Genomic DNA, 13,285 nt, shown 5'->3' with positions numbered 1-13,285 from the left:
ACATAAGGCTTGGTAACCCTAAATTGTAATTATAATTAATGGAGGTTATTTTATAAAAGATTTTCAGTTTTGGAAAAAAATTGCAGTGGGAATGAACCCTAGCGAGAAATGTCAGTGTTTCTGTGGTAATGTGATGTAATGCAATTTTAAGACTTAAAACAAATCAAATCAGCATGCAAGCATGTTTTTAAGAATCTATTGGAGAACAGATACACTTGTGCACACTTTTAAAAGCTTCTGTAAAACTTACAAGTGTCATTAGGCACATGCCAATGCTAATGTCCCACATCTTTATAGTTTTATCTCTGGAACCAGACAGGAGAAATGGGCCGGGTTTACCACTTTTTTTAGTCTGAAATATAAAAGAGTTTACACAAAGCTTAGACTTGAATATTTCAACTGTTGAAGGACGTGACAAACAGAACAGTACATTTACATATCAGTCAAGATGTGAATTTATTTCTGTGGAATTTTCCAATTTTCTCACACTTCACCTTTCAAACACCTGCTTGTTGGTTACTCTGACTTTTTACTGACATTTTCCATTCCTTTCCACACCAAGGGTCTCTAGGTCAACACTTTATTCCCGTTACGTACTTTAGCAGCGTATTAATGCTTTAAACACTGATCTTTGGTTATATTCCCTTTCTAATTTAAAATTAAACTGCTGTAATAGGGCTTTTTTGTTTATGCGGTTTGCCTAGCAACAAGGCATGCACTTTTTGGTGGAGGGTAAAACAAAACAAAAAAAACAAAACAAAACAAAAAAAAAACTCTAGACACAACCCCACACCGTGTAACCTGTAAAGCTCTCTTAGCAGACCAAAAAGCTTGTTCACAAATAAAGAATTTAATTCACTATAACAAAGCCCTGTGTGTTTCTACATTCCATGATTACTATTTCTGCTAATTGTTCACATCCGGTTATCTGGACTTCCGAAAGCAGCTACTTTTTCCTACATATACATACCACTCACACAAGCATACATATGTATACACAAACGTTTTTTATTAATATGAACTTTATGTCGTGTCTCTACGTTTTGGAAATCCATTTCATACCTCAGATCCTGTGGCATCTGATATGGTAGAATATGAGCTTTCTGGTGCCCAAGAAATGCATTCTACCACATGTTCATGCTCTCTAAGTTCTGCTTTGCATTCCTTTGTAGCTACAACCCAAACACGAACAGTTTGGTCATTAGAACAGCTGGCAATTAGTGTGCCATCCTGGTTTGGCCTCACCATGCGAACCCACTCTCTGTGTCCTGTGAAAGTCTTTACACAATACCTATGGCAAAAGAAAAAAGTTTACAAGCTCTATATGGACAAATGTGTACTTGTTATGTGATTTACACAGCGATGCAAACTTAAAAACTAAAACTGCAGAGAGAAAAAGAAGCAAAAAAGAAAGAAAAGCTGCTTTCATATAGACACACTGCAAATGCATAGAAGGTATGAGTAAAAAGCTTGTATGTATGGTCTATGGCAGAGTATTTTCTGGCATTTAGTAGCTGTGACAAGTAGCTGCTACTATGGAGCTCTGTGTGTCTTCGTCCTAAAATTACAATCTGCCTTCCATTTTTATACCTGCAGTAAACAAATCAAAGCTAATTGCAGATTGGTTCATATGGGTTACTGCACTGTGGCAAACCTGTTAGTGTTGGTAAATAAGCTGCAGCATGTACTATTTTCATATGTTAAATTAAACATGCATGGAACAGACACACTAATTTATGAATAGTGTTACAGCTAAGGAAAAGGTGGCACTAAAGTCTGTACCAATGGGGGGAAAAAAAAACCAGTTTCTAAGAAAATCTCATTGGGGAATTGGTCCTTTTCGTGTTATTTTGTCCCCACAAATCAGTAGTCTTGATACAAGATAAAGAACAAAAGAATGCCACCCAATTCTATTTAAATGACATAAAAGACATTCCATAACTTCTTATCTTTGAAAACCCTGCCTATTAAGAAATGTCTGATACTTACCCAGTCTGAACCTCCCACATCTTAATGGTTTTATCCCTTGAGGCAGACACTATATGATCTCCATTGGGCATAATGGCTACTGAGGAAACATTATGATCATGACCTGGTTAAAAAAATAAATAAATACATTAAACATGATATGGTTGGGCTCTGGTTGAGGGGTACATACAGAAGTTTGTAAACAATGTCGTTCACAGCATCCTTTACATGTTCTACTATAAAACAACATACATGTTTATTGATTTCATTCTGCTACGCAGGTGTTTAACCATGGGATTGGACGCCAATGCTGAAATTTTGTGTACAGAACGACATGGTAAAATGAAGTCAATTTGCAGATGCCATATGGTTGACTGCATCAAACACAGCTGTGGTTATGTTATGACTCCCTGAATCCATATATTCCCTTGTAACTTTAAAGAGGATATACTCTTTTCTACAATGGTGTATTACTGTTCCATGTGTGTTCCATGTTTTCCATGTGCAAACAATGGGAAAGTGATACTAGCAATTATTTTGAACACAGTTCTGACATATGGCTGCTAGACATCTGGAATGGTACAGTAAGCGCACACAGGAGGTTCCTACCATGCATGGTCCTGATACACTCAAAACCTTGGAAATCCCATAGCTTAATAGTCATATCTGCAGAACAAGAGGCCAGTAGCTTTCCAGAATGGTCAAAAGATATATCCTGCACAGAGTCTGTGTGCCCCTTGAGTGTGCGTTCAAAATCTCCAGTCTCATAGTCCCACACCTGATATTGGGAAAGAAAAGTCTATTACACCAACCCATGACATGAGAAAAAGCACAGGCATTCATTTTCACTCTGCGGGGAAGTCTCTAACCTTTATAAATAATTAATGAGATACAAAATCAAAATAATTGTGTCTTGGAAGAAGCTCAACAATGGAAAAACAATCCCTTCTGAAATACAAGACAGACATTGTAGGGCAAAAATGTTACATTTTATAACAAATGGCAGCAAATACTAACTATAAACGCAATGAAAATCTGCTTCCTAAAAATTAATTTGCTAACTTAGAAAAATGATATTTGTAGACTAGGTGCAAGGTCAGGTATCTTACAAACTCATATCCTATTGTTTGAGGAATCAGACAGAGGAGTAACGAAAAATAAAAAGTAAATAAAAAAAATACTGCTTTTAATATGCAATTACATTTTCAAATAACTGGAAATCTGTGTTTTACCCAGAAAAAAAAATCCACCCAGGATGAAAAAACATATGTACAGACAATTACATGAGATCACTGCCTTTCATGGAGAAAAAGAGCAGGGCATTAAGGGGGAGAAGCCCTGCAGCCAGTTGGAGGGACTTGGTAGTAAATTGGAAGCAGAGCTCGGTTGCTTACAAAAAAACATAGTACAGGTGCCAGGGGTGGACACTGAAAACTTTTAATAAACATATTTAAAACATGTTTAGAATTACATTTGCTAAAACTGTGCAAAAACAGCTTTTGCGCGCAGGACCCCTTTAACTTGACAATGGCCAGTCTATTTTCCCCAACTTTCCATTAACTAATCTACTGCTATTATGGCACATGAGAAATTTCATCACCCTGCACTAGGGATGCACTGAGAAGGTGATTAGGACATGAATGGAATACCTAGGAGCAGTGAACAAAACGAACTCTAGCACAGGGTGATGAAATGTCCTGTGGCAATAAAAGCTGGGTATTTGCAGGCTACATATTCCGTAAGAAAGTGAAAGTTGTGCTCACCACTACATTCTAAACCATTTCTCGGAGATAAATAGGAGCAAGCCCTGCACCTTCCATCTTAAATATAATTCAGTCAGGTGGTAACATGGAAACCCACAGTGTGTAGATCCATCCACAGAAAAACATACTTGAAACCCAGTGCCCAGCAAAGAGCACATGGAAATAGGAGAGACTGCACCACTCACTTATGGTTACTGTGGCACTATGGTTTCTGGGATATTGGTAAACTTTATATCAGAATATACTGCGTAACTGGCTATTAAGTATTATTAAAACATAACTTTTATTATAAATTGTTACTTAAAGAAACCACTTATTTACAAACTCATATTAAAAGCATTTCAAATAGGGCTATGTGGAGTGTATTCTTTTGTAGGGAATGTACAGAGGGCCAAGGACTTTTCCTACTTGTCCTATTACATTCACCACCTCATCTGTATGCTCTCACTTAGCAATTAGGGTATGTAACTGTGTATTATGATCAGTGCCCAAACTTCTCAGTTCATCCAACAGAAGCACTTCTCGCCCTATCTCTATTAATTCACACTTCTATCCTTTGTAATGACTCCCTTAAGCAGCCATTTGACATTCCTTGTATTCAGGCTATTATTGTTATGGCTTTGACAAAGCCTAAAATGGACAAAACATGCATCAGGCACAATAACTTTAGAAGAAATTGATAGAGGGCTAGGTGTGTGAAGTGGCTGGGATTAATGAACGCGCGGCTGGAAGTGACTTGGAGCTGGTAGGGAAAGGTGCCTAGAGGCAGGTAGAAATACAATAACTGTTTAAGACGCACTCGTGTGCACACCGCACAAATGACCACTCTATACTCACCAGCGCATTAATAATTTTAATAGGCCATAATAATAATAGCCTAAATACAACAAATACTAATAGTGGGCAATGTCAAATAGCTGCATAAGGGAGTGATTACAAAGGGTAGGATTGTGAATTAATTCAGATTGGGAGAGAAGTGCTTCAGCTGGATGAACCGATGCGTTCAGGCACTGATAATACACAGTTAATTCCTCTAATTGCTAAGTGACAGCATACTGGGAGCATACAGGGGGTGAATGTAATAGGGCATGTTATAAGTCCTTAGCCCTCTGTATTTTCCATACAAAAGAACACACTCCACACAGCCCTATTTTATTGCTTTTACTATGAGTGGTGCAGTCTGTCCTCGGTGGGCACAGTGTCCCAGGTACATTTGTAGGAGATGCAATGAGGCTGTGACTATAAAATTCATTTACAGACAAAAGAGATCCTCTGCACTTACCAATAATTAATAGATTTTATACATAAAGACATTCTGTGCATTATGCTACTAAAAACACCCTCCCCTTTAAACATTAAGAATTGTATGGCTTTATTATACATTTTATACATTTAGCCCTCCAAAATCCTAATTTGAATCCTAATTAGCATATGCTGATTTTGGGATGAACCCAAAAATCTGGGTTTGGTGCATCCCTAGTACCAAACTTATGAACTATCCTTTTTGTAAATTTCTTAAACTAAACAGGGAAAAATCCAACAATGAAAGTTTCATGTTTGTAAAGCATAACAAAATCAAAATAAATTAGCACTGAATTGAAAAGACCTCTGTAAAACCAGCAGTTCTTTTAAATAAAGCCTAACTGGGCTAAGGGAAAGATTTGTTTATACAGGTATAGGACCTATGATCTTTCTGTAATTTGGATCATCATACCTTAAATTTATTTAAAAAATTTTTTTTTTACCTTCAGTGTGGACGTATTCAGCTTAGTTACCATCAAGTGCAAGCTACTGTTGTATTATTACAGATAAAAATAAAATCATTTGTGGAAAAAAAAACTTTTTAATTAGTTGCTTAAAATGGACTCTATGTGAGATGGGCTTCCGGTAATTCAGAACCAGAAACAAAGCAGACCTTTACAATCTAGAAACAATTTATCCATTGAGGGTCTGTATAAATAGCACTTTTGATGTTCAAACTAAATGAAAGGCTATCTTAGCTTATATATTACATTAGTGTCCTATGTCTTACTGTGTTTTTAAAGTCTCTAAATCTCTAAGCACCTAACACTAAAACAAATCACTACTGTTAAAGTGGAAGGAAAGGCTAAGTTCACTTGGGGGTGCTAAAATGTTAAGCACCCCCAAGTGACTTGAATCGCTTACCTTGTACCCCGGGCTGGTGCCCCTGTTAGGAGAAAACCGCACCAGCCCGGGGCACCTGGGGCGATGCGCTTCCTCCTTCCGCCTTCGTTTCGCTGCGACTCAGAGCCCGGCGCACGCGCAGTGGAATGAAAAAGCTAACTTCTCTGTTAAACTTCGGCTTTTCACTCCGGGCACCAGCCCGGGGTAGAAGGTAAGCGATTCAAGTCACTTGGGGGTGCCTAACATTTTGGCACCCCCAAGTGACTTAGCTTTTCCTTCTCCTTTAAGCCATTCATCTCAATTAGCAGGGTTATACAATCCCTTATTTTCTTATCCAGAAAGCTACAAATTACACTAAGTAGATTTTAAGCAAATCATTCCAAATTTGAACTATTTCCTTTGCAATAATAAAACAGTACCTTGTACTTGATGGTAACAACGCTGCAGGAATCCATATTGGTGGCAAAACAATCCTACTGGGTTTATTTAATATTTATCTGTTCTTAGCAGACCTAAGGTATGGTAATCTAAATTAAAGAAAGATCCCTTATCTTGGCTCAGGTCACCAGCATTTCTGATAATAAATACTATAGCTATAGTCCAAATCTATCTACAATAATAGTGGTTAAAAAGCTGATTTTTAAGGATACCAAGAGAAAACTGCTGTAAATCAAAATCGTGTTTATTAAAATGTTATGATGCATACACATTACTGACTGAATCATAAGTTATGGGCTTAAATGTAATTAATGTGGCTGAATTGCAAGCAGATGCATGTATAAACGACATACTGACTCAAACAGTTAAACCAATGCAGCAGCACACCACAAGCTAAACTCAGTGCACTCATATGGTGTGAAACAGAGACTATTTAATAATATTTTGCTGTAATAACCTATGTACGGTGCTAAGGTATATGTGCTTAAACCTCCCCTCCATAGCAATGGAATGGGATTATGCTAAAACATATAACATTAAGCTGATAAATATATATATACCCTGTACAAAGTAGAATTTGAAATGATAAATATAAATGTGCAGTGGCCCCACTGCAATTGACATTATTTGTAATGCGTCTGAAATAGTCCTAAAGCAACAGTGTAACTACGATGTGCTCCCTTCTCTAAATGATTCTCTAGGACCCTACACAAGCAGGTCTTGTTCCCTAATTGTGTAGAAAGCACATGCAAACCACATTTTTAAACAGAAAAATATATTTAAAATTAAAAAATTGCAAGAACACAAATTTAAAACATACTATTAAGATTACCTTAATTGTTGCATCTTCTGATGCTGTGACCATAACACTAAACACTGGATGAAAAATGACACGAGTGACGGGACTCCGATGACCACTGAGTGCATATTTTTCAGGTGGGCGAGGTATCCATTCTTTGGGGTCTCGCTTTTGGCCTATTGGTCCTCCAGATGTAAACTCTTCTTTTGCTTCATTTAATTTGGATTCTAGTTCCATAACCTAAAAATATTGAACAGAAAATGAAACAAAAATGACATGAGGAAGTAGTTATCATATTTGCTAAAGTGCAGCAACCTTTCATTTGTCCCTAAGAATGAGTAACATCAATATCGAGAGATGCAAAATAATCATGTGCCAAGGTTCTCCCTTGCTTCTGTTAAAGATTGTTATTGTATATCTACAATATACTACACTGCTACAACTTTTAGGGACTAGTTCACAACAAAAGATGTGATGGCCAAGTTGCTTGGTTGGTGGCAGCATCATGCTGTGGGGATGGATTTCAGCATGACGTGTGGAGAGAAGGATGGGAGGGGGGAATATATGGAATAAAAATGCAATAAAAATGAATTCAGATAAGAAAATACATAACAGCCAAAAGTTTGCACACCTTTTAGAAAAAGAAGTGCCTGGGTGCCAGAATTTTTTTTAGCATAAAGCAGCAAACAAACACTGCACTCACAGGACTTTAAAGTAAAAAAGGTTTTTTAAGTAATCAAAACAAAAAACATTATTTTCACTTTAAAAGTCCTCTGAGTAATGGATAAAATTCCAGAATGGGGCCCCGGTGACGCCAGAAAATGTCTCCTGGCACTCGACCTCAATGCCTTCCTGGACCTACATACAAAAATATTTATTACAAAGGCACTGTTCCAGGCCAAAAGGATATTAACCCTACACTGGAAAGACACTGAACCTCCCTCTATTCAAGAATGGAGAAAAGCAATGGAGGACTTGGCATCGCTTGAAAGAACTATACTGGACAAAAAAGGTGAGATGCCAAAATTCCTACAAATCTGGCGTCACTGGGCAGACGGTACCTAACAATTACTAGCCCCCCACGTATCTTGACCCACACACCCTAACCTAAAGCAGGCTAACTCTGACCCCAAAAGGGGTGACCTCCCAAAGTGCAAAACCCCCCATGGAAATAACGCAAATATATGTAATCTGTACCACTATAAGCTTACTCATACCACTGTACAATATTCACTGTATGAATGTATGTACCTTGCTAAACTGCTTAATAAAAGACAACGCATTGAGCAAAAAAAAAAAAAAAAAAAAAAAAAAGTCCTCTGAGTGCAGTTTTTGTTGCTGCTTTACAGTGTCGGACTGGGATGCCAGGAGCCCACCAGAAAACCTTAGACCATGGGCCCACTCTCCAAACTATTTTTTATCCACTTCTTACTCAGTCTAGATTTTCCTAGTTTTTCTTTATCTTTGTAAACTTTAATCTATTCTTCTTTATATTCATTTGTTTTATTTCTATAGAAAAATAATTCATGGCCATTAATTAGGCCAAATGGCTAGAAGCAGGAGGGCCCACTGGGAATTTTCCTGGTATCCCTGTGGGTCAGTCCAACACTGCTGCTTTATATTATATATCTATTACATATAAAATCTGTTTTCAGAAATGTTTTATCCTTTCAGCACGTGGAGCATAATAGGAGGAAAGCATACAGAAAAACATACAGACACAGGTTTAAATAACACAAATGTTTAACCTTTTTCTGTAATCTGATGACAGATGTCCACTTCTTCTCCAAGAGTCCAGCATACTTCTTGTCTAACTCTTCATTCTGAAAAAAAGATATTAGTTATTAAAGGTAATTGTGAAGATTTTCTGCTGCTTGAAACAACATCAACCTTAGAGCTCTAACACACTGAATTTAAATGTTTGTTAAACTGCAAGTGGAATGTGCCAGAAATAATATATAGGGGTTATATATAGGCTTTTTTAATGAAAATAAGCATGCTTCTTTTCTACTCTATGTCTGCTAATCAGTTGGCATATGCAACATTGTTCAGAACAGAAAGGGACAGATAATGCATTCAATTAACATTTACAAATTAAAGGGTACCCGTCACCTTAAGAAATAATTCTGAATCCTTTTTAATCATATTAGTTGAGCAAAAAAATTTTACACTACATAAATATGAAAATTATATATAATTATATATATATATTAAAAAAAAAAGAATTTAGGTGTCATGTTTAATTTGAAAAGGCTTTTTTTTTTTTTATACAGCTTGTTATATGTGGATGCCCGGTCCCCTTTAATTCCATATCATAATAAATATTATGATAGTTCACACTCCTTCACTTATTGTTCTCAGGTTACAAATCAAATACATTTAAACAGCAATCTATCGCCTGTTCCTTTTCATTTATCATCAGGCTTATATATAACCAAAACGGTCACACAAAGCTCCTCATGGTTCTCCATCATGTTTAGCAAATGAAGATTTCTCATCACTGTATTGTATTGTACTTTTTAAGGGGACATATAGGATAAATGGGAAAACCCTAATTTTGTAGGCAATTATGAATAATATATGGTGCTGGTTTCACTTTGTGCTAAAAATAAATCCTATATGTAAAAATGGCCCCTTTATTGGAGCTCCCTATAGATCCTATCACTTCTCTGTACAAGTTTGAAATGGAGTGGGCGTGTCCTAACAGTCCCTGCCAGAAGCACAGTATGAGTGGGAGAGCCAATCACAGCCCTGCAGTCACACAAGCAAAGACAGGCTTCAGTTCCCTATCAGGTCAGCTTAGCTGCTGATTGGTTCCTATCTTATAGTGCAGTGTACAGAGGGCCGCTTCTAAATAGCCATGCCATGAAAAAGAAACCTACATGACCTTGGAAATGCTTAATATTGAATTCTGATACTTGTAGCGTGCCAAAGATTAGCAGTCTAAGATGTTTTGAACACCCTGGCTGTTCCATGATTGTTAGCGATCAAAATAACCCATTTTCCCCTCGTCTCCCCGTTTAGTTTTATCCTAACATTGTTTAAAAATAAAAAAAAACTGTAAAAAGCTTGGCTTTTTCTGCTTGACATACCAGTTGCTCTTTCTTCTAACACTGTTCGTGGCCTGCCCAGTTGCATTAACAGGTAATGGAAGGATTTCTTAATACAACCATGCCTGCCCAACTGGTGGAGTGGGCAGTCCCTTTGACATGAAACATTTTAACACTGCATAAATCATGGTTGGTCACTGAGGTTTTTTTAGCCCTGTAAAAATTAGGGTCTTGCCACATCCTGTATTGTCACCAACCAAGCAGTGTTGCACGGAGAAAATTGGATACCACAGAATACACAGCTATGGCACAATTGTTTTTCTATTTCAGTGCCATAGATAGTATGGTCAGTGGACAGTATTTAAAAAAAAAAAAAAAAAAAAAAAAAAAAGGGGTGGGGGGGCTGATATAAATCTTGCTTTTCACTGGCGCTTCCCTTGGCAACAACATTTCTCTGTGTACCATAAACCTTAGTGCAAGGGCAAACTAAGCATAGGGTCCGCTACTCTCATGCATTATGTAGGCCAGTGTTTTTCAACCTTTTTTGGGCAAAGGCACACTTGTTTCATGAAAAAAATCACGAGGCACACCACCATTAGAAAATGTTAAAAAATTTAACTCTGTGCCCAGCAGCAGTGCCCCCCTAGTACATTGGTGCCAAGAGCAGTGCCCCCCTAGTACATTGGTGCCCAGCAGCAGTGCCCCCCTAGTACATTGGTGCCAAGAGCAGTGCCCCCCTAGTACACTGGTGCCCAGCAGCAGTGCCCCCCTAGTACATTGGTGCCAAGAGCAGTGCCCCCCTAGTACATTGGTGCCCAGCAGCAGTGCCCCCCTAGTACATTGGTGCCAAGAGCAGTGCCCCCCTAGTACATTGGTGCCCAGCAGCAGTGCCCCCCAGTACATTGGTGCCAAGAGCCAGCCCCCCTAGTACATTGGTGCCCAGCAGCAGTGCCCCCATAAGTCAGTGTGCCCCGTGGCCCCCCCTAATACATTGGTGCCCAGCAGCATTTTACTCTTCGGCGGCTTCAGCAGCATCTTCCCCTCACACGCGCCGCCTCTGCACTTCTGCCTACACGCGACCGCACACAGGCCCTTTTATAATGTTGCGCCCCGTGCGTACTGACGTCACCCGTACACACGGGGCGCAACCAATGACAGGGCCCGGATTTTTTTTTTTGGAAGTAAAAATTGCGGCCCTGCCTACGGCACACCAGGCAACATCTCGCGGCACACTAGTGTGCCGCGGAACAGTGGTTGAAAAACGCTGATGTAGGCAGACGGGAACAAAGCTCCTGTGTCTAGCTTTACTGCCAAGCACAGCATCCACCTGTGTGCAGCTACACATAGTAGAGATGAGCCCAAGAGCTCATGCTTTTGTGAAGAGAAGTGGGCCCCACGTTTAGGGGCTGATTTACTAATCCACGAATTCGAATGGGAAAAATTCGGATTGGAAACGAACATTTTGCGACTTTTTCGTATTTTTTTCGTCGCCGTTACGACTTTTTCGTAGCCGTTACGACTTGCGCGAATTGTTGCGACTTTTTCGTAGCCGTTACGATTTGCTCGTATATTGACTTTTTTGTATTGAGCGCTCGTTAACGGCGGGCAAAACTTTCAGACTTTGCATGATTTTGGAAGCCTCCCATAGGAATCAACGGCACTCTGCAGCTCCAACCTGGCCCAAGGAAAGTCACGATACTGAAGCTTGAATGAATTCGAAACTTTCGTACTCGGTGCGATGGCTACGGAAAAGTCACGACAATTCGCGCAAGTCGTAACGCTACGAAAAAGTCGCGACAATTTACGAAAAAATCGCAAAATACCGATCATTATGAAAAACGCATTCGGACGCTTTTCGGATGTTTGTGGATTAGTAAATGTGCCCCCTTAGTGTGCCCTTGCCCCTCAAAGGCAATGTTAGAGGGTAGTGTGCCCCTTGAGATATCTTGCTTACTGCAGGTAACGGAGTGCCTGAAAAAAATGTATTTGAATTGCTCCCTGTGTGTATGACTGTATTAAACTGACTTGTTAATTGTGTAAAAATGAATAATGACCTCTTGCATAATTGCTTGAAAATTTTCAAGCAATTATGCAAGAGGTCAGTTTTACCAGTGGTGATTCACATAGGGAGCATTTTCAATTATATAATTTAACCATTTACCAAAAATGTATTTTTCAGAATTAAATTAAGTCAAGTTGCAGACTTTCTAAACAAGCTGTTACTAGGAAATGTGGGGGCATAATATTCATTTAAAAACACAAAGAAACTGAAAAACAAACTTTACTAACACTAAAGTAAAACCAGAACAACTAATGGATGCCTGTCACATTCAAATGATGTAGAGTGCCAAATACAGAAGGTAAAACTCTTTGAGGACCCCATTAATCTAACAGAGCCACAGTAACACCTCAAAGCACCAGAGGGAATATCATTCATTATAGGCTTTTATTATTTTAGATTGCATTTGAGTTTTTAGTTCTTTGCAAAGCCCTGCATTTAACACCAACCAATACTCCACCAAAACTTATTGATAATTTAACTGCAGTGAGGACAGTAAATTCCATATTAACTATTGTAAGAACTTACAAATTCTAGGACCTTATTCTATTTTGGTACATTAGTAGACATGAACCACTCAGCCAGGGTGGAGAACTGACTTCCATTAATAAAAAAAAAGCTGAAGAGAGCTTAAACAGGGAGGGTCACAGAATAAAAACTGGTCCATCAACAATTTGATGCAAAGTAATGAATAAGGTAAGACAGCTTGTACATGAATATATCAGTCAATACAGTAGAAACACCCAGTCTGGGAAGCCTATAACCAACATTTAATGGTCTCATATCCCATTAATTCACATATTAAAACAACAATTATATTACTGAGGATTACAGAGTTAAACAGAGACATTATACGGACCAATTATAGATTGTACTCCTACTAAAACATTTTTAATTTAAAAGTAATTTCTTTGCAATTGCAGCAAGAAATCAAGCATCTATAAGAGGATTTGGCCACCAGCGGACACTTTTTAAAACCTTTTTGAAATTTTACATCAGTGCAATTCTTATTTCTGGCATTTTGAAAGAAATGGAGATCAATTAGAGAGGTCCCCTGCCCACA

At 38.4% G+C, this 13,285-nt stretch overlaps 1 protein-coding gene across 1 annotated transcript in view; it reads right to left on the bottom strand.

The window, feature by feature from the left end:
• The window catches only part of pafah1b1 (platelet activating factor acetylhydrolase 1b regulatory subunit 1), a 47,790-nt gene that overhangs the window by 7,171 nt on the left and 27,334 nt on the right, over positions 1–13,285 (bottom strand). Inside the window, 6 exon segments of the mRNA NM_205830.1 lie at positions 251–352; positions 1,063–1,291; positions 1,990–2,092; positions 2,578–2,746; positions 7,147–7,353; positions 8,862–8,936. Of these exon segments, the coding sequence (NP_991399.1) occupies positions 251–352; positions 1,063–1,291; positions 1,990–2,092; positions 2,578–2,746; positions 7,147–7,353; positions 8,862–8,936 (885 nt within the window).

Source organism: Xenopus tropicalis, chromosome 2 (genome assembly GCF_000004195.4).
Source record: "Xenopus tropicalis strain Nigerian chromosome 2, UCB_Xtro_10.0, whole genome shotgun sequence".
NCBI classification, from domain to species: domain Eukaryota; kingdom Metazoa; phylum Chordata; class Amphibia; order Anura; family Pipidae; genus Xenopus; species Xenopus tropicalis.
This window is presented reverse-complemented; position numbering and strand designations above follow the sequence as displayed.